The 27,602-nt window shown below is 51.0% G+C and overlaps 1 protein-coding gene across 1 annotated transcript; it reads right to left on the bottom strand.

Annotated features, from left to right (window-relative positions):
- LOC141161321 (E3 ubiquitin-protein ligase DTX3L-like) lies at window positions 1-26,713 on the bottom strand. The gene is made up of 7 exons (XM_073646133.1): window positions 26,666-26,713; window positions 15,835-16,509; window positions 13,887-14,720; window positions 13,075-13,292; window positions 5,023-5,202; window positions 4,707-4,837; window positions 1-135 (listed from the first exon to the last, which is right to left on the bottom strand). The coding sequence occupies exons 1-5, from the start codon at window positions 26,711-26,713 to the stop codon at window positions 5,133-5,135; spliced, it is 1,845 nt and encodes a 614-aa protein (XP_073502234.1). The 3' UTR covers window positions 1-135; window positions 4,707-4,837; window positions 5,023-5,132.
- Window positions 26,714-27,602: the final 889 nt, after the last annotated feature.

Raw genomic sequence — 27,602 nt, 5'->3', positions numbered from 1 at the left:
ATCAGATAATTGCCTGTTCTTCAGTCCACATTCCATGATGTCACTGTGATCTGGTCGTCTCGCCTGTCTCTGTCTGTCAATTTCGGCCATTTTTCTTTTTAGAGAGAAGTCACAGCTTTGAATTTTTAACTCTTTCTGTGAAGAAATTGACTTTTGAATCATCTGATATGGCTTATAACATATATGAAATCTTCTGCGTATTTCATAGATTTCATTTCGAGGATGACTCATTGGCTTTTGATATTTTTCCTTTTCTGGTTTTACAAATTTAGCTTGATTTATTTTCTTTTCACAATTTTCATGTTTTCTAGCAAAATCAAGCATCTGCGCACATTCAAATAAAGAACTTTTTGTGAAGCAATAACTCGAGACACTGGATTTAAGAATTTGAATTTTTGTACAAAAGTTGTTATCATTTGTTGTAACTTTTCATTTTTGATGAGAGTTTTGTATAACCGTTCAAATATGGACATGAATGTATATGTACATTCTTTCCTACCAATCCTTAATTTTTGCAGATCATCTATGTCTGGGAAATCCTTAGTGGCATTGTAAATCAAATATTTTAATTTGTCCGAATCATTTTCCTATTCATTAGGAGATTCATTTTCACAGGGCATTAAATTTAGACGTCTGGAAAATGTCACAGGAATCTACATTTTAAATAGTTGATTCCTCTCCTCATTGGATAAATCAAACTTATCAGAAAAGCTCTCAAATATCTCTGAATTTCTACAGACATGGATTTTGACATCATATTTTCACACGATTTTGTATAAATGTAGCAAATTTTTCCTAGCTTTAATTTGGAGTTGGGCCTTTGTAGCTTCTAAATTCTCTATTTTTAGTGACCCTTGTATGTCAGCTTCTCCTACGTCACTTAGGTCCATTATCATGTCTCCTCTTAAATCACCTAATATGTCAGTCTCTCTTGTGTATGGATACAGAATTAAGAATAAAATGAATATCTGTAATTAATATTTAACACTTTCTTGTTTAGTTTTGTAATGTATTAGATGATTCTTTGATATTCTGGTGGCTCTTGTAATCTGGTTCTCAATTCTTCTTGGATGGTAGCCCTGATTCAAAAAGGTCTTTCTGAGGCCACCAAGGTGTTTGTCTCAATCCATAGGGTTGGAACCAGGGGCTGACAGCTTGGGGCCCCTGCGCAAGAAATGTGTCTGGCCCCCTGCTTTTATGGTGACAAGCTACAGATTATATATATAACGAGTTCAAACAGGAGCAATTAATCCAGGTAATGAGTGCAGAGCAGGAGGCTTCTTAAAGAAAAACTAACAGGTCTGTGAGAGGCAGAATTTTTGCTGGTTGGTCGGTGATCAAATACTTATTTTATGCAATAAAATGCTAATTAATTATGTAAAAATCTTACAATGTGATTTTCTGGATTTTTTTTAGATTCTGTCTCTCACAGGTGAAGTGACCTACGATAAAAATTATAGCCCTCTCCATTCTTTGTAGGTGGGAAAACATGCAAAATCGGGTGTGTATTAAATACTTATTTTCCCCACTGTATATATATCTTACATAGTCTCCTTTATTATGTATATTAGCATTCCTTATTATACAGTGCCCTCTCTTAGCACCGTCCCTTACATATAGGATTACATAGAGCCCTGATTTTTATTACATATCGTCCTCTCTTGTTAGATATATAATGCAATAACTGCTGATCTGCTGATGGAGCATGGGAAAGCTTCTTATCCGATGGAAGCGACTGATGGACTGGTCTTCTCATCACCGGCAGCTCCATCAGCTCCTCCATCAGCAGTCATTTTATATCTAACAAGAGAGGACTATGTAATAAAAGAGGGCACTGTGAATAACAAAATTAACAGGAATATGCTATGTAAGGGATGATGCTATACATAACAAGATATAAAGTGTCCTATGCACCTTACCCCCTCCTCTCCCACTCCCCAATACATTTTAAGTCCCTAATAGTGTCATAATGAATTGTGAGATGGGGGAGAACGCTATCATAGACTTAGCACCCTCCTCCACCACCCAATTCATTTTACATCCTTATCTAACGTCCTGCTCCTCCTCCCCCTGTTCATAAATCCATTATAAGTCCCCCTTACTCCCATCTCAATCCCTCACATCCCATCATTGTCCTCTACCCCACATCCCATCATTGTACTCTTCCCAACATCCATCATTTTCCTCCCCCCACTCCAATCACTGTGTCCTCTCCCCACTCCAATCAATGTGTCGTCCCCCCACTCCAATCACTGTGTCCTCTCCCCACTCCAATTACTTGGGCTCCGAGCAACAGGCCAGATTGCCATAATTATTAGCCATCCTGCAAGGGCCCCCTCCATCTACGGGCCCTGATGCAGCTGCACTGGCGATATGTCCGCCTCTGGTTGGAACATATCCAATTGTGTCTGATGGCTTGACTGTAGACAATAGAGTTTTTTATGTGTTTTGGATGAAAACTGTCCCATTTAAGAAATGTTGGATGTTCAATTGGTTTCTGTGACAGGGACGTCTCTATTTCATTGTTCTGTAGCTTAATGATGGAGTCCAAAAAGTTAATTTCAGTACAGGAGTAGTTGAGTGTTAGGTTGATGGTGGGTTGAAATTGAATAAAGTGTTCATGGAAAGGTTTTAGCTGTAGCTCAGACTCCATCCAGATGATTAAAATATCGTCAATGTAAGGACACGTGTTTTGATGCATTTGCCCCTCATCAGTGTAAAGCAGGATATCTAATTTGGCTGGGTAAGAGGCCTTTGACAATGGGGCTAATGTGGAACGTTTCTCCTTACATTGACGATGGAGGTACTAAGGAGAGCTGCACGGAAACTACAACCTTTACTACAAAAAGATGCCCGATTACAATCCATATTTCCAGATCCCCCAAAATCTAAGAAGCATCATTGTCAGAAGCTCCTTGTCCTCTCTAACAGCTACAGGAAACATTTCCTGCAACCAGAAAAAGTGTAAAACCTCTGTATGTAATGACCACGGACAAGATAAGGATCCCTAACTCACATCAGGACTACAAGATCCCAGGTACTTTCAGCTGCATCACATCTAATGGGGTGTACTTAATTATATGTATCAAATGTCCAGCTGGGGGTCTGTATGTGGGGGAGAGAGGACAAAAACTTAGAACAAGGATGAATTCTCATCGCCACACAATAAAAGAAAAAAGAATAGATCTACCTGCAGCCAAACATTTCTGTATCCCTGATCACAGCATCATGGATCTGAAGTTACTGGTGTTAAAAGGTAATTTCACATCCCAGAGAGACAGGAGAATCTGGGAGTACAAAGTAATGACAACCTTTGACACACTCAGAGCAGGAATGAATATGTCGCATGGATTTATGTCATTCTACATCAACTAAGGAATGTGCTCCTCAGACCTGTGGGGGCATCACAGCCCTGGAACAGACTTTAATCACAGGATAATAAAACTTTCACAGTCCTTATCTATGAAGTATTCCAATATTTATGGCCACAACTGTTTATCCCTCTCCCATAGTAATAGCTCTGCTTTACGTCACTTGTCTCATCTATTGCATTATTTCTGTGTCTTCTTGTGTATAAATATGTGACTCTTCAGATTTTGTGGTATTCTATGCCAGATGAATAAACCTGAGTAGACTCGAAAGCAGCAATTTGTTACCTTTTAATGGCTAACTGGAAAATGGTATCAACCACTGAAGACTCTCAAATCTAAATATTTTTCTATCTACTGGCTAACACGGTACAATGATATATATTTTTCCTTCATTTTCTAAGGAATTTTTAAAACCTATTTATTTGGCACCAATTCAGTTGTGAAGTCACCCTTGTTAGAACTCTCCTGTTAGGTTTTTTCTATCTTGCTGGTCACATGACCTTGTTTGCCTATTTAATCCTGCTCCGCCCTCCTGGCCTTGCTGGACTTCATTGTAATTTCTACTCTTAAGTTAGCCTGGTGCTTAGTTACCTTTCTCAGTCTGTTTAGCTTGGTCTTCGGACCTTTATGTTCTATGTTGTGTGTTTGTCTTTTGCTGCTACAATTTCTGCTAGGAGGTGCCCAACTTTATCCCAGTCCCTAGTTCTTGTAGGGATCCCTCCCTTGCATCTATAGGTCTTCGTACAGACTAGCCGAGGACTTTAGCGGGTCTGATCGCAGGATCAGGTTCCCCGTTACATCGTAGGGATCTAGTTTACTTTTATTGTAGGGACAGATCTCCTTTCTTTCCTTAGTGCTTGTAGCAGATCATAACACCCTTGGCTTTGGAGCTTATAAAACCCTCATGAGAGACCTAAATTTACAAACTACACCCATCAAAGTGCATTTAGGAACATCATTAATTCCTGTGAAGCACCTGAAGAGTTAAGGCAAATCAGAAAAAAAATATATTTACACTAAAATGTGATTTAGTTCCAAATTTTCCATTTTTATAAACAACAGAAGAAAAAGCACCCTGAAATCTCTCCGGTGATCTCCCCAGAAAAGCAGATTTTATAGTTTGTGGAGGTCTTGCTGCATGAGCAGAGCCCCCGACATGCCGGAACAGCAACTTGTGGTATTAGTTGCTGTTTTGGGCACCAAATTCCTGAAAATGGCGCACGCGGTTCATGAATTGGGCGTAAAGCCCACATTTTTTTTCCTGTCTTGCACTGCTTTGCTTTTGTGATTTCTGGCACCAAAAGTCGCAAAAATGGCAACAAAATACTGACGTACTTGTAAATACACCGGGGGAAGACTGAAGTGAAATTGCGCCAAATTTTCCAACTTCTTAAAAATCGCAATTGATGAATGAGGAGAAAACATCTGGGTTCACTAAACTCCGACAGCACACACATAAAATAGACCTAAGAAAGGAGCAAATAGAATAATGAGCTACAAACAAAAATAAAAATACAAAACGCACAAAACTAGACAGAAAACAGGAGCAAGGGAAACGATGAATCGAGGACATATACTTTTAAGAAAAAAATATAATTTTATTTCTTTTATAGAGGTAATAAAAGAAAAAGCAAAAGCACAATGATATCACCAGAGTCTGACAACACCCGGGGGGCGCTTGTTCGCTGCAGTTTGGGCTCACGGATCAGTGAAGGCAGAAAATAATCCAAGATCTCTTCTCCACAGGAGACCTCACACCACTCACTCCACGCCTTTGGCTTTCAACTCATCTCGGACGCGCTTCAGATAATCGGGATCCGGGTACCCAAACCTGCAAGAAAAAGATACGAGGACGTTACCAACCGGCGGAGCGAAGGACGGCGCTGCAGGGCGGGAGATGGCGATGCAGAGAGGGAGATGGCGATGCAGAGCGGGAGATGGCGCCGCAGAGCGGGAGATTGCACTGCAGAGCGGGAGATGGCGCCGCAGAGCAGATGATTGCGCCGCAGAGCAGGAGATTGCGCCGCAGAGCAGGAGATTGCGCTGTAGAGCAGGAGATTGCGCTGCAGAGCAGGAGATTGCGCTGTAGAGCGGGAGATTGCGCTGTAGAGCAGGAGATTGCACTGCAGAGCAGGAGATTGCGCTGTAGAGCGGGAGATTGCGCTGTAGAGCAGGAGATTGCGCTGTAGAGCAGGAGATTGCACTGCAGAGCAGGAGATGGCGCTGTAGAGCGGGAGATTGCGCTGCAGAGCAGGAGATTGCGCTGCAGAGCAGGAGATTGCGCTGTAGAGCAGGAGATTGCACTGCAGAGCAGGAGATTGCGCTGTAGAGTGGGAGATTGCGCTGTAGAGCAGGAGATTGCACTGCAGAGCAGGAGATTGCGCTGTAGAGCGGGAGATTGCGCTGTAGAGCAGGAGATTGCGCTGTAGAGCAGGAGATTGCACTGCAGAGCAGGAGATTGCACTGCAGAGCAGGAGATTGTGCTGCAGAGCAGGAGATTGCGCTGTAGAGCGGGAGATTGCACCACAGCCTCTGCTCTTGAGCTTTTATAGCTAAGCTCCCTAAAAGTGTGATTCCCACAATATCATCGCTCAGCAGATACAAATCCTAAGATAAATATTGTCCCGTGTAATCAATTTCCAGACTTTCTCTGGATTTCCCTCGTCACAGGTGTAGGCCCCGCGGTTGCTGCGGGTTACGTCGTGGGGTTCGTCCATGACCGGTCGCACGTGCTCAGTAGACTCCAGCTGTCCCTCTATAGTCGGTGTCCTCTTCTACATAGAGATGGCGGCTGTGTGATGGCTGGCACAGGGTGACATGGCCCAGCGCGCCCGCTGCTGACAGAGGACGATCAGCCATCCTCCTCCATGCCTGTGAGAGACGCAGCGCAGTCACTAAACCACCAATGTCAAGTGGAATCAAGAATGTCTATAGCCAGCGCTGTGATAATGGCCGCCCCCGGATGTACACAGGGTGCGCACCACTGCGCCTCATACAGCTAGACGGCCACTAGAGAAACTGTCCGGGTAGCCCTCAGCAACCAATCAGAGCTCAGCCTCCATTTCACAACAGCAACCAATCAGTGCTCAGCTTTTATTTTACCACAGTGACCAATCAGAGCTCAGCCTTCATTTTACCAAGCGCCCAATCAGACATCAGCCTTCAATTTACCACACAGACCAATCAGAGATCAGCCTTCATTTTACCACAGCAACCAATCAGAGCTCAGCCTTCATTTTACCACAGCGACCAATCAGAGATCAGCCTTCATTTCACAACAGCGACCAATCAGTGCTCAGCTTTTATTTTCCCACAGCGACCAGAGCTCAGCCTTCATTTCACAACAGCAACCAATCAATCAGAGCCCAGCCTTCATTTTACCACAGAGACCAATCAGAGCTCAGCCTTCATTTTACCACAGCAACCAATCAATCAGAGCCCAGCCTTCATTTTACCACAGAGACCAATCACAGCTCAGCTTTTATTTTACCACAGCGACCAATCAGAACTCAGCTTTCATTAAAAAAACAAACAAAAAACATTTGAAGTAAACTGAAATCTGTGCTGCGATTAGTTGCTATAGGCAACAAGGCCAGGAGAGGAGACGGAGGATATATGATGGATGCCCAGAGATGGAGGCCTAGAAGGCATTACACAGGGCGGAGGGGACAGAGCAGAATGACATGTATTATATAATATTGGCCCCGTGTCCCCTCCGGTCAGCGCTGGCCACTGGCAGATCACAGAGCAGGAGAGAAGTGCACTACCTGTGCATGGGGTGAGCAGGAGCCTGGAGAAGGAGCAGTGTGCTGTGGGAAATGTAGTTCACAGTGGTCACATGATCAGTCCTGAAGGACCGCCCACTTCACACTGAGCAGACACCGGTATGGAGGAACTGGAGCCAGAAAAGATGTAAAAAGTCAACCGGTCCGTGCTTATCCCAGGCTGGCCCGTGCATATCTGAGTGTGGCCCGTGCGTATCTGAGGCTGCTTCGTGCATATCTGAGGCTGCTTCGTGCATATCTGAGGCCAGTTTGTGCGTATCCGAGGCTGGTCCATGGGCCCATTATACTGTATGGAGGACTATGTGGGTGACGTGCCCCCGGGTCAATGGGGTACTCGGCAGTCGGGCCTATGGATGCTGGGGGGTATGTCACAGTGGCTGCCCGGTCCGTGGCCCAGGGCGGTCAACCAAAAAAGGGGATTGTAACTTGGATAGAAAATAAAAATAAAGTAAATAGTTTGTGACGCCACCTGTGGTACCTGGTAAGGTTTACCAGCGCTGCTGCAGACCTCCGGGGGGTGATGGGATGGCAGCTGAAGTGTTTCTGCTCCCCATAGGTGGAGCAGGCCCCCAGGGCAGTGTAGAGTTTGATGGTGGTTGGTGATGCTGGGGCTTGTAGTGCATGCGGGATGGCGCAGCAGGAGTAACTGACAGAGACAGGGGATTCGCTTCAATACCTTTACTGGTGCGGATGTCAGGTACGGTCCAGGGTACTCAGTAGGATGGGTGCACTTCAGGACTTCTCCCCAGTGAGCGGGTATAAGGCCTCCTGGTTCGTGTCTGCCTCTCTGTATGCTCCTGGCCAGCCTGCAACTGGGCCTAGCTTATGTGTCGTGCTGTTCCTTCACCTGTCGCTCGGTAGTAGGACCTTCTGCTGGCAACCACTATCCCTGGTAACACTGGGGCCTTCGTGGTTCCTGGTCCTGTAATAGGTCTAGCTTCAGGTCTGCCACGGACTTGTAGTCCTCCTGGAATGCTGGTGTTCCCTACTGGGTATAAAGGGACCCTGTAGGCGCGGACCCGGTGTCCGGTTTGTATATCGGGGTGAGCCTATGATGCTCCTCTGCCCCCTCAACTCCTCTCTCCTTTCTCCTCTTGCCTTCGGCCACACTCGGGGCCCTCAGAACTCAGCAGCAGACGTACTGCTTCTTCGCTGCTCTTAGCGTCAGCACGCTCTCAAACTCTCTGACTCTGTCTGACTGAACACTGAACTGCCTGGCTCCACCCTCCATCTATATATCCCTAACGGGCTCCCTCTGGTGGTATGAAGTGGAAGGGTGGAGGTGTTTGTATGTAATGAGGGTCTTTTGTGGAGAAGTCCATCCATGCACCCTTTTGGGTCCTGTGGTACCTGTGCACAGCAGGGTGCCACATGGGGCCATTATACTGTACGGAGGACTATGTTGGGCCCATTATACTGTATGAAGGACTATGTGGTGCCCATTATTATGTATAGAGGACAATGTGGGGCCATTATACTGTATGGAGGACTATATGGGGCCATTTTTCTGCATGGAGGGCTATGTGGGGCCATTGTACTGTATGAAGGACTATGTGTGGCCCATTATACTGTATGGAGGACTATGTGGGGCCATTATTCTGTATGGAGGACTATGTGGGGCCATTATTCTGTATGGAGGACTATGTGGGGCCATTGTACTGTATGGAGGACTATGTGGGGCCCATTATACTGTATGGAGGACTATGTGGGGCCATTATACTGTATGGAGGACTATGTGAGCCCATTATTCTGTATAGAGGACTATGTGGGCCCATTAGTCTGTATGAAGGACTATGTGGGGCCCATTATTCTGTATGGAGGACTATGTTGGGCCCATTATACTGTATGGAGGACTATGTGGGGCCCATTATTCTGTATAGAGGACTATGTGGGGCCATTATACTGTACGGAGGACTATGTGGGGCCCATTATTCTGTATGGAGGACTATGTTGGGCCCATTATACTGTATGAAGGACTATGTGGGGCCCATTATTCTGTATAGAGGACTATGTGTGTTACGCTCGCGCCCGGACTGACTGGCATGAGCGTGATTAGTGATCCCACTGTACCATGAACCGAGGAGTGCCTGGAGGGGCGTAACTAAGTATCAACCCGATCCAACCAAGGTCGCACGGCGGCTTAGTCGACTCCGTGGACCAAGGAGGAACCGAGCAGAGGGACCAGGTCAGACCCCGGTCACAGTTGTTGACCCACACCGGGGAATGCAGGAACAGGCAGGTTAGACAGGCATACAGGCAGGTGGGTATTGGCAAGTACGGCTGGTATGCAGACAGGTGGGTACTGGCAAGTACGGCTGGTATGCAGACAGGTGGGCACTGGCAACCACGGCTGGTATGCAGACAGGTGGGCACTGGCAAGCACGGCTGGTATGCAGACAGGGAGATACTGGCAAGCACAGCTGGAGTGCAGACAGGGAGGTACTAGCAGGTTGGAGCGCAGGCTGGATAGGGTCCAGTACAGACTGGGAGACAGGTACAGAGCCGCAGATGCGGTAGACAAGCAGAGTAAAGCGAAACCGCCGGAGAGGAGGACAAGGCAGAGCAAAGAGGAACTGCTGGTGCGGTGAGCAAGCAGAGCGGAGCGAAAACCGCAGGTGCAGTGGGCAAGGCAAAGCAGAGCGGAGCCGCCGGAGCGGTGGGCAAGTCAGAGCAGAGAGAAGCCACCGGAGCGGTGGGTAAGGCAGAGCAGAGGGAAGCCGCCGGAGCGGTGGGCAAGTCAGAGCAGAGAGAAACCGCCGGAGCGGTGGGTTAGGCAGAGCAGAGGGAAGCCGCCGGAGCGGTGGGCAAGTCAGAGCAGAGAGAAACCGCTGGAGCGGTGGGCAAGACAGAGCGGAGCGAAACCGCAGGTGCGGTGGACAAGGCAGAGAGGACAGGGCTGTGTTCACATGGAACAGACTGGAAAATACAGGAAGATGGCTAGAACACAGGAGGAAGATACGGAGGAAGGGAAAAGGGACAAGCAGAACCAGCTACACACAAGGTACTTCCTATGAAGTAGCGAGTGGACACAAAACTCACAAACAGAAGTACAGAGACAACGAGTTGGAGTTAGGTGCAGGTTCAGATACTGCAGGAAAAGGTTAAGGTATGGACATAGAGACAAAAAGGTAACAGGCTAGGATACAGTTCAGACAGGAACTGCTACTGCAATGAGATACAAGAACGAGCCTGGGTATACAGCCCCCAGAGTGGCGGAAACAGACTAGAAGTCACAGGAAACGGGCCTGGGTATACAGCCCCCAGAGTGGCGGAAACAGACTAGAAGTCAGAGATAACAGGTCTGGGTATGCAGTCCCCAGAGTGGCGGAAACAGACTAGAAACAGGACAGGACCTGGCAATTCAGTAGCAAAGACTAACTTGAGTGAAGGTGTTGCTCAGGCACCTCCTTCTGGGTGGAGGGGGTTTGAATATCCAGTGACTCACAGCAATAGGCTGGAGACGCATTAGGGGTGCGCCCACAGCAGCTATAAGAATCAGGAAGTAACCGGGCCGCCGCCCTAAGCAGTCAGTCAAGAGACATGCACACAGCATGAACTGGAGCAAGGTTTGTAGGCTGGACTGACAGGTAAGATTGCGGTCTTGCATAGTGGGAGGTGGTGCACTATGCAAGCATGCCGCCAGAGATGTTACAATGTGGGGCCATTATACTGTATGGAGGACTATGTGGGGCCCATTAGTCTGTATAGAGGACTATGTGGGGCCATTATACTGTATGGAGGACTATAAGGGGCCATTATTCTGTATGGAGGGCTATGTGGGGCCATTGTACTGTATGGAGGACAATGTGGGGCCCATTATTCTGTATAGAGGACTATGTGGGGCCATTATACTGTATGGAGGACTATGTGGGGCCCATTATTCTGTATAGAGGACTATGTGGGGCCATTATACTGTATGGAGGACTATATGGGGCCATTATTCTGCATGGAGGGCTATGTGGGGCCATTGTACTGTATGGAGGACAATGTGGGGCCCATTATACTGTATGGAGGACTATGTGGGGCCATTATACTGTATGGAGGACTATATGGGGCCATTATTCTGTATGGAGGACTATGTGGGGCCATTGTACTGTATGGAGGACTATGTGGGGCCCATTATACTGTATGGAGGACTATGTGGGGCCATTATATTGTATGGAGGACTATGTGGGCCCATTATTCTGTATAGAGGACTATGTGGGCCCATTAGTCTGTATGAATGACTATGTGGGGCCCATTATTCTGTATGGAGGACTATGTGGGACCCATTATTCTGTATAGAGGACTATGTGGGGCCATTATACTGTATGGAGGACTATGTGGGGCCCATTATTCTGTATGGAGGACTATGTTGGGCCCATTATACTGTATGAAGGACTATGTGGGGCCCATTATTCTGTATAGAGGACTATGTGGGGCCATTATACTGTATGGAGGACTATGTGGGGCCCATTAGTCTGTATAGAGGACTATGTGGGGCCATTATTCTGTATGGAGGACTATGTGGGGCCATTTTTCTGTATGGAGGACTATGTGAGGCCCATTATACTGTATGGAGGACTATGTGGGGCCATTATACTGTATGGAGGACTATGTGGGACCCATTATTCTGTATAGAGGACTATGTGGGGTCATTATACTGTATGGAGGACTGTGTGGGGCCATTATACTGTATGGAGGACTATGTGGGGCCATTATTCTATATGGAGGACTATGTGGGGCCATTACACTGTATGGAGGACTGTGTGGGGCCATTATTCTGTATGGAGGACTATGTGGGGCCATTATTCTATATGGAGGACTATGTGGGGCCATTATACTGTATGGAGGACTGTGTTGGGCTCATTATACTGTATGGAGGACTGTGTGGGGCCCATTATACTGTATAATGGTTGACCCACTGCTTTGTCCAAGTTTTTCAATTTGGCCCTCTGTGTGTCTGAGTTTGACATCCCTGAACTAGAGGATTGTTGTCAAGCACAGACTTGGCCGTGATAGTCAGCTGGGGTCTGATCTGTGCAGGAAAGGACACCTCAGCTCCATTAACCTTGGCCACCACCACCGGGCTCTCTCCCACCAAGTTCTTTGCTTCTATCAGGGGCACAGATCGACATTTCTAAGCCTTGTATTTGCCCCTGAAAAGCAGGATGATAATATTTTACATTTATGTCTCTCCATGCAGCAGTCAAGGGGCAACATAGGCAATGCCAGGCAAAATATTCTTCTTGACCACCGTGCCATAACCTCATTCTATGCGGGTAGCCTCTCCCTTCAGCTAGCCTCTCAGAGGGGACAGTCTTGTGAGTGTGATTTCTGGAGTGATGGCTTCCCTCGGGTCAGTGCTGTAATGAGCAGTATGACGGGTGACAAACACCCGGGGGAAGCAGTGAAATCACCTCTTTACTCAGTTACATTTGAATGGTGGCAATTAGAGTTTCCCACTCGGCTCCATGTGTCTCTTCAGCCCTCAGACACCGAGCTCAACAGATAGGAGAGCACCTGAGCAGCGCTGCCCCCCGCCCTCCTGTCTGACCCCAATCTCCTTCCCTGTTGCTGTGACCCCCTACTGCACAAACAGGAGCATAGAAGGGAGATGCAGCGTCCAGACATTCCCCACTGGGGCCACTCATCACCGCCGGGCACACGGAGATCTATTCATTGGCTATGACTCTGACTCTTAGGCCACATTCACACCATCAGTATTTGGTCAGCATTTTACATCAGTATTTGTAGCCAAAACCAGGAGCGGGTGATAAATACAGAAGTGGTGACGTGTTTCTAATATACTTTTCCTCTAATTTTTCCACTCCTGGTTTTGGCTTAAAAATACTGATGTAAAATACTGACCGAATACTGATGTGAACTTACTGCCACAACTACCACTGTAGAATGTCTGACTCCCATCATCCTCTTACCCGGCAGGGCCCCCGTGAATGCTGGTTTTATGGTGAATATCGTTCCAGGTCACGGTGTCTTTAGCGCCGGTGGTGCGAGACTCCCCCACGGTGAAGATCAGTTTCTGATCGAAGGCTTTCCTGAGCTGACGCAGAACTTCCTGACCCTCCCGATCATTCGGTAAATACGCCATGCGGTGAGCGCCATGGAATGCCTTTCCGGGGTTAGGATGGTTCTTCTGGATAGGAGAGAAGATAAAAGGATGTGGAGTTACCGGATCTGTAACACGTAACGGCAGGAAATGTGACGGCGACGTGCACGAGGCTCGGGCTGCCCTTCTGCTCCATGGAGGCATCTGACCATCCTCAGCTCGCCTTAGGACACCTGCGTACGGTCTGACAGGTGAACTGCCCCAGTCAAACTCCGCACCTGCCTCTGTCCCCACAGCAAGAAACACGTGAAATGGGACGTGAGCTGTGGATCTGGAAATCTGAGGCATTAGTTCACCATGGAAATCCTCCTTTATTTCTATTGTACTGCAGATGTTTAGTCTGGAATCTGAACTGCAGCAAATCCACATCTGAACGATGCCATAATGTCAGGATAAGACATCAATGACTGTATCTGCTGGAATCCCCACAATATCGGGATCTTTACCTGGAGCAGCACCGCTCAATCTGAGCACGGGGCTGTGCTGCGCCTGGCAGGGGTCACACTGTGTCAGACAGGGGCCCAGACGTCCCAGTGCGGGGGTCCATAGTGACCAGACATTGATGGTAGCCTATGAATATAATTCCCTCCTCTCCCTCAGCTACGTATCCCCTGCACTCACCTGCTGAATACCCCCCGGGATGTCATATTGAATTTGTATGGTTCCACATCCAGGATAACCCGCTAGACTTTGTGCTGAGGTTGTATCTTTCATAGTCCCATCAGGCTGGTTCCCTATGACAACTGGGACACAACACACGGGGCAGACGGGCTTCATGTCTAAACATTTCTGGAGACAGTCAGCGCAGAATTCATGTTTGCATTTCGGCAGGACCTTCTTGTTTGTCATCTGGTCCAGGCAGACTGGACACCTATCCTCCTCCCCTCTCGCCTTTGTGGCAGGGGGGTTACTAATGTCCATTACCTCCTCAACGTCACGTCCGGAGGCAGCAGTGCCCTGGGCATCTTTTACCTTGAAGAACTTCTGGAGCTTCTCTTCAGCAAAGTCCAGGAGGATTGGAGAAGCAATGAGGGTGATTGAGCCCTTTTCATACTCCAGAATAACGTCTAGTCCAGCTTTCTCCAACTCCATTCTGAACTGCTCGAGTCGTTCTCCATTCTCCAGGTTTCGGTGGACGGTTTTTCTCTGCAGGTTCACGATGGTGCTCTGCAGAAGGCTGGTGAAGCTGTGACAGGCGTGTGCGCGCAGATCAGGGGCTCCGTTCATGGCTCTGAATGTGACTCTCACGTTCTTGTCTTTACCTTCTTCATCCATCATTACTCTGTACTTCTGCTGGAGCTCCTCCATCTCTCTGGACTTTAATTTCTTCAAGATGTTCATGTACCTGGCATCTACTATTGACGCGCCCCCTGGGACATATTCCTTTTTGAGGGGAATACCCGGCACGGGATCAGATGGGGGGGTTGTAGTCTCCGAGCGGCTGTGACCCGGTCCCGTGCCCAGGGCGTCAAGCTAAGTGTTATGTGGCAGTCCTTACTGATGTTACTAAAGTTCTTTTGTGTCGACTACGCCACCCGTTGTGATGCGGTCACTGTGGCCGCCGCTGCTGCAGGGTCCGCTGAGGCTGATGGTGGGTGCGCAGCTTGGTGGGATAACCCCCAACGGGAGGGGTATAGCCTCAGAGGGGACAGGCGCAGAGGATGGGGGTTGTGGTGGTGCGATGCAGCCGGCAATGAAGACAGACTCGGGTTGTGCAGTTAAGGGTGTTTACTTACTGCTGATGTTGTACTGGTCACTCCAGCTGCTAGTGACCACCCGAGCCGTGCTGCGTCCACCAGGTCCTGGATCCGGTCAACCCCCAAACAAGTCCAGAGCGTGGCCCTGAGCTCTCCCTCTGTCCTTTCTTCAGCCGTCCCCACCAGTGATTCACCTAGGTCCAGCTCCCTCGGGCCTTCTTTTGGGACACCCTTGGCCCTGGGTTCCCTGACCCTTCATGTGGTGTGCCTTCGGGGTGAATGTGGTGGGTGACCGTGACAGACACTGCCCACGGTCTCCGGTCTCTGGCTGGGGAATGTCTTTGCCCCCACCAGCTTGGGTTCCGGTACCCTCTTGCTGACTCCTCACCCGGTGCTCTAATTTGGGTTCTTGGGTCCCTTCAGTCTTCCCCCTCTGGGTCTTTCTCTGCTCCACTCTCTCTCTCTCCAGGGCTGCTGTTTCCTTCTCTCTCCTCTCCAACTGACTTGTTCTCAGCGTCTGACCCTGATCTAAGTTGGTGCCCTCCTTATATATCCCTCTATGTGTGAGCTCAGGTGACCAGCACCCAATGAGCTCCTATCACTACCCAGACTGCTCCCCCTATCTGCCCCTACACTACATGGGATGTACCACCCCCCTCCCACTCCAGCCAGGAACAGGCTCGGTTGTACCTGCACATTTCTAAGTGGGAGTACCGTCGGCCTGCTCCTCTGGAATGGGATGTATGTAGTGCATGCAGTCTATCTGAGCTCAGTTCCACACTCCATCCTTACCCGGGAGTGGAATATCACACCTCTGGGTTGAGGTGCAATACCCCTGTAGCAGCCGAGTCCTCAGGGTGCTACACTATCACCTCGCTCCTCATGTCCCTGGATGAGACAGTTATGACTCTGCGAGGGTGCAGAGATCGGCCCTCTACTTTCTCCAAAGCCTCCACCGCCAGGGACAATTCCCGTTCAGGTCCACGTAGAATTACACGATCTCCGTCCACTAGGACCAAGGTCTTGTGATGTTCCTTCATGTAGGGTTTGATGTCTTCTAGTGGAGCTCTCATGGCGGATATCGGCGCTTCCTTCTGGCTCCAGTCCTTGGTCACAGCTTGGATCTTTTCAATAAAGATTTGCTTTGCTCGTTCCACTGAGGAGTCAGGTGCCAGAGGGTTCAGTTTTATATAAGTGACGTCCTTAGATTTCTTCCCCTCTGTAACCTCCACCTTACATCGCTTCTCCATCTGTGTCACCTCCTCTTTGTAGATCTCAGTGATATACTCATATAAAGGTGTCTGAAGGTTCAGCCAGTCGTCTCCTTCCTCATCATGGATTGGGCTTCTTTCACCACCCCCGAGATGCATCTGGAGAAATCTATGAAGCTCTTCTATTCTATTAAAGCTTCCTCTAACTTCAATGCCGGCTTCAGATCTTATCATTGTCAGGGATGGAAACTTGAGTGGGATTTCCTGCAGGATCTCCCAGTGGATTAAGTCTGAGTTCAGTCTCGTAGATGTTTGTAAAAAGATCTGGAAAGATTTCTAAAGTAAAAGAAGAGTGATATGAATAAAACTTTGGAAAGGAGCTGTCACGCAAGGTGTGGAAAAGACTTAGTGCAACACAAAGAGAAGAGGGAAAGGGAGCCCAGACTCTAGGGAAAGGGAGAAAGTGGAGACCTCCTAGGTTGATCTAGCATCACCCTGTCTCCCCTAACGTCCCTGTATTGGCTCTTCACCAATCGCTGCACGCGTGCCTCGCCCTGTCTTTCCCTGGCATATGGCTATTGCTAGGGAAGGGAGGAGATGAGCACTAGTCGATCTCCACTAAACACTATAGACAACAAGAGTGGACAAACAGGGGGAAATTGCTTAGTTTTAGACAAATCCAGACAAATGCGCACACGTCCTCAAGCCTCAGAGAGGACAAAGTACTGCTCCTGCTAAAGCCTTCACAAGTAGTAATGAATATCGCCGGCACCTCCCTCTGAAACACAGCAGGTATTTATACACTCAGGCAAGGTGTTAATTTGCCAGAGGGAGGTAGCCGCTGGGTCCTAGAGACAGCCTCTAAGAAGATGTCTGTAATGCCAAACGTAGAGATCTCCTGCAACCAACTGCAGGGCGACTGTCTGTCACCTCTGACATACCCGTGACAGTACCCTTCCCTTTATGAGTGGCCTCTGGACACTCAGTACCGGGTTTCTCAGGATAAGAGGTGTGGAATGAGCAAACCAACCTGGGAGCGTTCACCTGCAGCATCAGCAGCTACAGGTCGCTAATGTGGGGGTCCCTGCCTGAACCCAAGGTTGTCCTCCTGGACAGGTTTTCAGGAGGTAGGGACAAGTTTTTTGTATTCAAGGAGGCCGGTGATAATGTCACACAAGGTGTGGGAAAGACTTAGTGCAACACAAAGGGAAGAGGGATAGGGAGCCCAGACTCTAGGGAAAGGGGGGAGTGGAGACCTCCTAGGTTGATCTAGTGTCACCCTGTCTCCCCTAATGTTCCGGTATTGCCCTCTAAGAAGAAGTCTGTAATGCCAAACGTAGAGATCTCCTGCAACCAACTGCAGGGCGACTGTCTGACACACCCAGGAGCACAGATTTGGCCAAACACAACACACATAATAGGACACAATGCCAGGACAGGAGTAATGGCCCTGCTGTCGTTAGACTGATCTGTCACCTTCTCGTCAGTAATTGTTTTGATTTCATTCCCTGCTCAATGTTCCCAATGGTAAAAAAGAGAGTTGCCTCAGCACAGCAAGAAGTTTGAGGGGTGAAAGACTTTCTGTAAAGCATTCGTCATCCCGGCTACAACAATTCATAATGTTATCAAGAAGTCTGAGACTCACACAACTGTTAGGAATCTTCCAAGATGTTGTAGAAAGAGGAAAATACATGGGAGAAAATGTGACCAAAGAAACCATGGAAAAAATCCAACAATACAGCTAGTATGGATAACCTCAATTATCAATCAGGAAATAGTAGAAAGAGGTTAAAAATATCAATGTTTTATTTAATTCTGATAAAAAAACATAGAATTCTCACCCAGAAGAAAGTGCACTGTGCATATCTAACAATCAGATCTGCATCTATGCACTCTGAAGAAGAGAACAGACAAAGTTCCTGGATTTATACTGTAGCACCCTCAGGATTCGGCTGCTACAGGGGTATTGCACCTCATCCCAGAGGTGTGATATTCCACTCCCGGGTAAGGATGGAGTGTGGAACTGAGCTCAGATAGACTGCATGCACTACACACATCCCATTTCCGAGGAACAGACCAACGGTACTCCCACTTAGAAATGTGCAGGTACGACCGAGTCTGTTCCTGGCTGGAGTGGGAGGGGGGTGGTACATCCCAAGTAGTGTAGGGGCAGATAGGGGGAGCAGCCTGGGTAAAGATAGGAGCTCATTGGGTGCTGGTCACCTGAGCTCACACATAGAGGGAGTATATAAGGTGGGCACCATCTAAGATCAGGGTCAGTCAGTCAGCCAGTCTTTGCAGAGGAGTCTTTTGTAGAAGGCTGGTCAGTCAGTGAGACATCAGTCTTTTGCAGAGCAGTGGAGGAAAGCAGAGGAGCAGAGCAGCCCAAGGCCCAGAGAGAGAGAGGAGAGCAAGAAAGACCCAGAGGGGGAGAAAGAAGGAACTCTGAGAGCCCAAATACAACCACAGGGTGAAGAATTGGCAACAGGGTACCGGATCCCAAACTGGTGGGGGCTACAGCATACCTCAGCCAGAGACCGGAGGCCGTGGGCAGCATCTGCCACGGCCACCCACCATATCCACCCGGAAGGCAGACCACGCGAAGGGTCAGGGAACCCAGAGGCAAGGGTTCGCCAACAAGAGGCCCGAGGGAGCCGGACATAGGTGGATCCCTGGTGGGGAAGGCCAGAGACGAGGACAGGACAGAAAGGGAGCTCAGAACCACGCTCCAGAACTACTTGGGGGTTGGCCGAGTCCCAGGACCTGGTGGACGCAGCACGGCTCGGGTGGTCACTCAAGGCCGGAGTGACCGGAACATCTGCAGTAAGTAAAAACCCTGAACTGCACAACCCGACTCTGTCTCTGATTACCATCCTCCCTGCACCTCCACAACCACCATCCTCTGCACCTGACCCCCTGGGGCTATACCCCTCCCGTTGGGGGTTATACTACCTAAGCTGCACCAACACCATCAGCCTCAGCGGACCCTGCTGCAGCGGCGGCCGAAGTGACCGCAATTCAACGGGTGGCGTAGTCGACATAAAGAACTTTAGTAACATCAGTAAGGACTGCCACACACTGAGCTTGACACCCTGGGCACGGACCGGGTCACAGCCACTCGGAGACTACAACCCCCATCTGATCCGGCTCCGGGTATTCCCCTAAAGAATATGGCCCAGGGGGTGCGTCAACTTTGGCGTAGTCGGCAGGATCACGTGCCCGCAACACCCGGGTACTGCGTGCCTGAAGAAAAGAACAAGTTTACCTCAAAAAGAAGTCTCCTGCCGGTTCCGGAGGGTCCCCGCCATCGGACTCCATCACAGATCGTTTCCCGCCGGTTGTCCGCCATTAACAGCTTTTTCCCGCCATCTGCAGAGTTTCCCGCCACTGGGAGACGATTCCCGCCATTTCCAAAGGTTTCCCGCCTTGACAGAGCGGACGCCATTATGGGCGTGCCAGAGGGTGGCAAGAGGCCGCCTCCCATCATGGGCCAGGACCGAAAATGGCGCCAAAAGTGGAAACCGCCCCCACCAACAGAGACTGTGATGCTAGAGGTGTCTGTCAGCGTGAAAGAACTGCCCCTGGAGCTGACAATCACCAAGTGGCCCCGGGACCGCCCTCGAAGTGGGAGGACTGAGAACAAGAGAACAAAGATGGGTGTCGCCTGGAGCAGTCTCGAGAGAGCGCACCCGGAGACAAGAAGCCTGGAGCAGAGTCCAGAAAGAGCCTACCCGGAGATGGAGGGAGAGCCAGGCAGCACCGACCCAGTGGTCAGGAGCCTGATGCGGGCCGCCACTCCAGGCAGCACCGACCCAGTGGTCAGGAGCCTGTTGCCGGTCGCCACTCCAGAAGGCCTGCTGGAGACAACGAGAGGAGAGCAGAGCAGCACCGACCCGTTGGTCAGGAGCCTGCTAGAAGCAACGACCCCACTAGGCTTAGTGGAGGTCTTGGCACAGCTCCCCCGAGATCGGGAGTGTGCACAGACCGCGCTGGAGGGCCTCGCACGGAGGATGGCCCGGGTGCAGCGAGAGACGTTGGCGGAGTGGAGCCGAGAGATGGCCCAGCAGACAAGAACCCGTCAGCGGAGCACGCCACCCGAGACGAGGAGACAGACCGCCTCTGAGGATGGCGCAGGAGGACTGAAGGCCGGAGACGGCGCCGAGAAGGGAGCCGAACGAAAGGAGGCAGGTAAAGGGGACGTCTCTACCCCAAACCGGGAAACCGCGTACAAGCCCCAGCTCCCCGTCGCAGAGCCCGAAGTATCCCCTGCCGTGCCCGTCGCTGCAACGTCACCGCCGCAGACTAGGCCTCAAACGGGAGCCGCGACCCCTGTGACGTCACACGCCTCGACCCCGAGCGTGACCAAGCAGGAAGTACCATCGGCCTGGTCGCAAGGCCTAGTACCCCCGGGCGACGCAATACCAACAGCGCCCCCTACCTCCGCGGAGCCCCCGGCCTGGTCGCAGGGCCAAGTAGCCCAGGGCGCCGCCGTCCTTACGGTGCCCTTCACTTTCCAGGTGCCCCAGGCCTGGTCGCAAGGCCTAGTACCCCCGGGCGCCGCAATACCAACAGCGCCCCCTACCTCCGCGGAGCCACCGGCCTGGTCGCAGGGCCAAGTAGCCCAGGGCGCCGCCGTTCTTACGGTGCCCTTTACTTTCAAGGTGCCCCAGGCCTGGTCGCAAGGCCTGGTTAACCCGGGCGCCGCTACCACCACGGCGCCCATAACACCTACAGTACCGCACCTGGGTGAGGACCTGTTCGCCCAGCATACGTGCCCGGATGGGCAGCCCTTCATATGGCCACCGGAGTTTCACCATCCCCGACTCCGGAAAGAGAGACCCCTAGATGAACCCCTGATTCCGGCTCCGAAGCCTGTAAAGAGGACCTCGCCCCCGCTGGAGGAGGAGCTGCGGTGTGAGGAGGAGCAAGAGGACCCGGACGGGTCTGAAGCTAAAGTTAATCACAAAGAAAGAGCAGGAGGACGTCGTCGTTGAGTACAGCAGAGTAGAAGCTGTATATAGTTGCCCGTCGGGGCACAGTGAACCGTTGCTGCTAATATAGTCCCCGTTGGGACCAGAGAACTGAACTGTTAACCCGTGTGTCCCTTAACCCCACTGACCGAGGACTGAGAGCGGTCATCCCTTTCCTAATACCTGGCCGAGGACTGAGAGCGGCCATAATTCCCTTGTATATAGTTGCGCTTCCTAAAGCGCCCCCTACTGGTTTTATAGAAGAACTGATTTTTCTTCAAGAGACTGTCGCACTTTACCCGGTCACAAGTTGCACCGTGACCGGAGGTACCAGAAGACAAGAATGTTTTTATGAAAAGTTTATATGAAAAGTTTATGCTGATATATATGATGTTTTATATGTTTATGTTTATGGAAAAAAAATTGTATGTTTTGGATGTTGTTTATATCTTACAGCCCGAGGACGTGCTGTGATTTACCAGGGGGGAATGTAGCACCCTCAGGATTCGGCTGCTACAGGGGTATTGCACCTCATCCCAGAGGTGTGATATTCCACTCCCGGGTAAGGATGGAGTGTGGGACTGAGCTCAGAAAGCTGCATGCACTACACACATCCCATTTCCGAGGAACAGACCAACGGTACTCCCACTTAGAAATGTGCAGGTACGACCGAGTCTGTTCCTGGCTGGAGTGGGAGGGGGGTGGTACATCCCAGTAGTGTAGGGGCAGATAGGGGGAGCAGCCTGGGTAAAGATAGGAGCTCATTGGGTGCTGGTCACCTGAGCTCACACATAGAGGGAGTATATAAGGTGGGCACCATCTAAGATCAGGGTCAGTCAGTCAGCCAGTCTTTGCAGAGGAGTCTTTTGTAGAAGGCTGGTCAGTCAGTGAGACATCAGTCTTTTGCAGAGCAGTGGAGGAAAGCAGAGGAGCAGAGCAGCCCAAGGCCCAGAGAGAGAGAGGAGAGCAAGAAAGACCCAGAGGGGGAGAAAGAAGGAACTCTGAGAGCCCAAATACAACCACAGGGTGAAGAGTTGGCAACAGGGTACCGGATCCCAAACTGGTGGGGGCTACAGCATACCTCAGCCAGAGACCGGAGGCCGTGGGCAGCATCTGCCACGGCCACCCACCATATCCACCCGGAAGGCAGACCACGCGAAGGGTCAGGGAACCCAGAGGCAAGGGTTCGCCAACAAGAGGCCCGAGGGAGCCGGACATAGGTGGATCCCTGGTGGGGAAGGCCAGAGACGAGGACAGGACAGAAAGGGAGCTCAGAACCACGCTCCAGAACTACTTGGGGGTTGGCCGAGTCCAGGACCTGGTGGACGCAGCACGGCTCGGGTGGTCACTCAAGGCCGGAGTGACCGGAACATCTGCAGTAAGTAAAAACCCTGAACTGCACAACCTCACTCTGTCTCTGATTACCATCCTCCCTGCACCTCCACAACCACTATCCTCTGCACCTGACCCCCTGGGGCTATACCCCTCCCGTTGGGGGTTATACTACCTAAGCTGCACCAACACCATCAGCCTCAGCGGACCCTGCTGCAGCGGCGGCCGAAGTGACCGCAATTCAACGGGTGGCGTAGTCGACATAAAGAACTTTAGTAACATCAGTAAGGACTGCCACACACTGAGCTTGACACCCTGGGCACGGACCGGGTCACAGCCACTCGGAGACTACAACCCCCATCTGATCCGGCTCCGGGTATTCCCCTAAAGAATATGGCCCAGGGGGTGCGTCAATACCATTATCAAACCAAGTTTTAAATTTGTCTGCGCAATTACAATTCATATACCCTGTTTCCTACAGGAGGCTCAGAAAAAGCTTAATGATAGTTGTCCCATCACCATGCCCCAGTTCGAGCTCTTTTAAATGGGGGGTCCTTTTTGCATTATAAATCATCAGACACTCCTATTAAACCACTTATTCGGGGGATAAGAGTGAATATTGTTTCCCCCTTTTTTTTTTTTTTTCTTAACACAGACAAAAATTTACGAGACACAGAATTACCATAATCCTCGATTATAATGTCATGATTGTTGCTTTTTCATAACCTATACATCATGCTGCTTATCAAACTCTCTTAGCAGCCCATAGATTCTGTCATCATTAATAGGTTTGGCACAGTTTAAACCATTTCAACAATTCTAATATATCTAGGCAGACTTATCTGTCCACAGTGTCACAACTTGTACGTCATCTTACTGCTTATCAAACTTTGATAAAGTCTCCTTCATTAGTGTCAGTGCAGATTATGCAGTGCTGCGGCTCCTGCACTGACACTAATGAAAGAGACTTCAGGACAGATAAGTCTGCCTAGATATATTAGAATTGTTGAAATGGTTTAAACTGTGCCAAACCTATTAATGATGACAGAATCTATGGGCTGCTAAGAAAGTTTGATAAGCAGCATGATGTATATGTGGCGCCCCTGAGGGTTCAGTCGCCACAGGGGTACTGCACCTCAGATAGAGGTGTGGTATCTCCTATTTCAGGTAAGGATGGAGCACCACTCAGGACCCCGCTTCACACTCAACACTACACCACTCCTGTCCTGCAGGGGGCCTAAATGCACCAGGGTGCTGCCCCAGCCCGGGATAGAGGAGATGGGGGGAATCAAAGATAGGGGGAACCAAGTAGTGGGTGACGGTGGAGGACACACTTACAGGAAGCACTTATAGAATCATATATAATATACGGCCATCTTTAGTTCAAGGTCTTTTGATTGTGGTCTTCTGCCAGGGTCCAGCACGAGTCTGTAGCTGGCTGAAGATTCGCGGTCCTCGCTCTCTGGCCTTGAGACGAGGAGCGGGTCAGAGTTAACCAGTTTCTCTGCCCGATCAGGGTCCTGTTCTAAGAAGGCCTTGGAGGGGAGCAGGGGAGATAGACTCCACAGGCAAAAGGATCCCAGGGGGATACGGATGGAGCGGAGTCGCCACCTGTATTCTTCACTCTGGCCTAGTCAGAGGGACTCCTGCTGCAAGAGGGGTGACCGGCCCCCGATATCTGACTGTGTACTTCACGTCACTGTTGGAAAACCCCGGCGGCTTAGTGGATCCCAGGGAGGAACACAAGCGGGAGGAGAGAAAAAGGAGAGGAACACACCAGCGGGGTCTTGACAGATGTTCTTGATCTACCTGGGAAGTGCTGAACCCCCTACCCGGTCGCCGCAGTACGCTGTGTGTAGCAGAGAGAAGCTTTGCGGCTGAAAGTTCATCTAAAGTGAGTAAAGACCCGGATGACTTCATTCACCGTCTCCGCTTGTTTATTCCTGCGCGGCACTGCACCCACCATACCTCCACCCCATTCATCAATCACTGCCCTGAGGCCTACTCCGCCTGTGGGGAGTAGCACCAACCAAGCTGCCAGGACATCAGCCTCAGAGGACTGTTGCAGCGCTGGTGGCCTTCACGAGAAACCACAAGTGGCGTAGTCGAACAACCACTCATCCCAAAAAGCCCATTTTTCAGGTGACAGCCCTGGGCACGGAACGGGCCGAGGCCACGACTGCATCCCCACGACATCTGCAAGGCCCGGCTCCGAGTACCCACTGCTCAGGGAGGGCGAGTCACTTAACTGGCGTAGTCGGCAGGATTGCGTGCCCGCAGTGACGCGCCCCCTGGGCCTGCGTTGTGAGGGCGATACCCGGAACTAGATCGCTGGGGGTTGTAGTCTTCCGTGGCGGTGACCGGGTCTGTGCCCAGGGTGGTCAATTCAGTGGCAGTCTTAGTGTAATAACAAGTGTCCGACTACGCCACCCGTGGATTGCGGTCAGTGGGGACAGCCGCTGCAGGGCAGACCGCTGAGGTTGGTATTATGTGTGCAGCTTAGAATGGGATGACTCCCCACGGGAGGAGTATAGCCTCAGGGCAGCTAATGTGGATGATGGGAGTGATGGTGTGAGCGTCCCAGTACTAATGGTGCTGGTGCGGCGATGAAACACAGAGACGTGTGGTTGCAGTTTCCAATGCTGTACTCACAGTTCTTTACTGGTCCTAGTCACCTCGGTACCGGCGGTGACTGCCCAAGCCGTGCTGCGTCCACCAGGCAAGGGGCTCGACCAACTCCCAGGCAATTCCAAAGCGTGGCACAGGGCTCCCTTCTCTTCCTTTTTCTGGCCGTCCCCACCAGTGACCCACCTTTGTCCAGCTTCCTCGGGCCTTCTCTTGGCGAAACCTATCTCCGGCTTCCCTGACCCTATGTGGTATGCTTTCCTGGTGGATGTAGTGAGGGGTCACACCAAGATGTGGTCGCAACCTTCGGTCTTTGGCTGAGGAATTTGTTGCCTCCACCAATTTGGGTTCCGGTACCCTGTTCTGCCAACCCGTCACCCGCAATCTCCTGGGCCTATGGGGTTCCTTCTTCTCTCGTGTCTCTGGGCCTTTCTCTGTGTTCCTGTTCCTTTCTTACTTTCCTTTCTGTTCCTGTCCTTCTCCTCTGGCTCTGGCCTTCACTTTAGGCCTGCCTCGTGGAGCTGGGCCCAGACTGAGCCGCAGCTCCCTGTCAGCCCTCCTGGCTGAACTCTCCTTCTCTCTTCTCCTCCTGACTGGACTGAACCCTGTTCTAACATGGTGCCCACCTTATATACCTCCCTCTATGTGTGAGCCCAGGTGACTAGCAACCAATGGGCTCCTACCTATGCCCAGAGACCCACCCCTATCTGCTCCTACACCACTGGGTGTACCTTCCCCTCCCCACTCCAGCCAGGGACAGATTCTGTCGTGCCTCCACTCCTGTCTCGTGGGAGCACCGTTGAACTGTCCCTCGGAAATGGGGTGTGTGTGGTGCATGCAGCCTACCGAGTCCTGGTCCACACTCCATCCTTACCCGGGAGTGGAATATCACACCTCTGGTTTGAGGTGAAATACCCCTGTAGCAGCCGAGCCCTCGGGGTGCTACAGCAGCAACGGAAGAAGTTATCCCCATTGCCGCCGGGTACTGTGCGCCTTTCACAAAAGACTGTCGTTGCACACTTGAGAAGAACGGACGCCATTATGTGCAAAAACAACCTAAGACCTCCCATCGTGGGCCTGGCTCCCCAATGGCGCCAAAAGAGCCGACCACCCCCTCCAGTAGAGACTGTCCGCATAGTAGTGTCCGTCAAGACGGATGGGACTTCCCAAGGAGTGGCAGTGAGCCAGCCGCCCTGGAGCCGCCCTAAAAGAAGGAGGAGAAAGAGACCGCACCCACCAGCAGAGATGGACGCAGCCAAAGAGAAGCTCTCCGTCGCTGGCCCACCAGCTGCTACTTCCCTCACTATGGAGGGAATCCACTTGACCGCGGAGGAGGCCGACTTCCTCCGCGGTGAAACGCAGGATCTGACCCGGAGGGTCGAAGAGGCCCGACGACTGGCCGCCGCAGAATGGAGGGAAGAGGTGCTGCGAAAGATCAAAGCCCGCCACCAGAGCTCGTCGTGCATGACCATTGCGGCCTCAGCCCCGGCGGAGGAAGCCCAGGAGACCCTGTGCAGCCCAAGAGCGGGTAAGGCTGAAACCTCTATCCCGGGAGCGAGACGCACCGAAGCCCTCCTAGATCTCCAGCTGTTACCCCCGTCCCCGGGCGCCATCGTTTGGGAGCAGCTCCTAGCTCTGGAGGCCGAGGCCCAAGCCACTGCCACCCCCGGGAGCCTGCTATGCCTCCCAACTCCCGATACAGAAGACCCTGCAATTTCTTGGGTGTACACCTGCCCCAACCCGGACTGGTCCGCACCAATAGAGGGCCCGCAACAGCCCCTGTTATTGCCGCTGCCCGCACCTCCGGTCACCTGCCCGGCGGCCGAGGAGTTTGCCTGGGACAACCGGGGGGGCAACCTGATGGGCTTCCCCCGGAAGACCCGGTCCGAAGCGCGGAGGCGGGAGGAGACTTGCCGTAAGGAGCTCCTCCAGCTCGAGAGGGAGCGGCGAGAGAGGAGGATTCGCTGTGAGCTCCTGGAGGTGCACGCCAAGGCTGCCAAAACACAGGCCCGTCAAGCGGAGGCCACCCATCCAAGCCCCAGGGAAGAAGGCCTAATCGTGCGCTTCCACCAGGAGGCAGGATGGGGCTTTATCCGCAGCCCACAGTTCAACCGGGACGTCTTTGTCAACCGGCGGGACGTCGAGCCGCGGCTGGAGCAGGGCCACCCTGGCCAGAACCTCTACCCGGGCGATCTGGTATCTTACACCCGCCACCACGGGGAGCGTGGGTGGTCTGCCCTGGATGTCCACAGGGTATTCAAGGAGGATGCCCCCACGCACCTAGTTACAGAGGACCGGTCAGGCTCCGTTGGAAAGGATGAGCCATTTCCCCGGTGGGGATACCGCTGTTGAGCAGCCCCGGGAGATGCATCTCCCAGTTATTGGAACTGTTAGTTATTTTTCAAGTTTTTGTTGCACCCGGATTCAGTTGAAACAAACACTTGTCCCTGCGGACGCTGAGCAAGAGACAGACTAATTTTGTAAATAGTTTGCACCTATTTA

The sequence above is a fragment of the Phyllobates terribilis genome, unplaced genomic scaffold, assembly GCF_046119375.1.
Source record: "Phyllobates terribilis strain yellow unplaced genomic scaffold, ASM4611937v1 Scaffold_9__5_contigs__length_417890890, whole genome shotgun sequence".
Taxonomy (NCBI): Eukaryota; Metazoa; Chordata; class Amphibia; order Anura; family Dendrobatidae; genus Phyllobates; species Phyllobates terribilis.
Note: the sequence above shows the minus strand (reverse complement) of the source record. Positions and strands in the feature narration are given on the sequence as shown.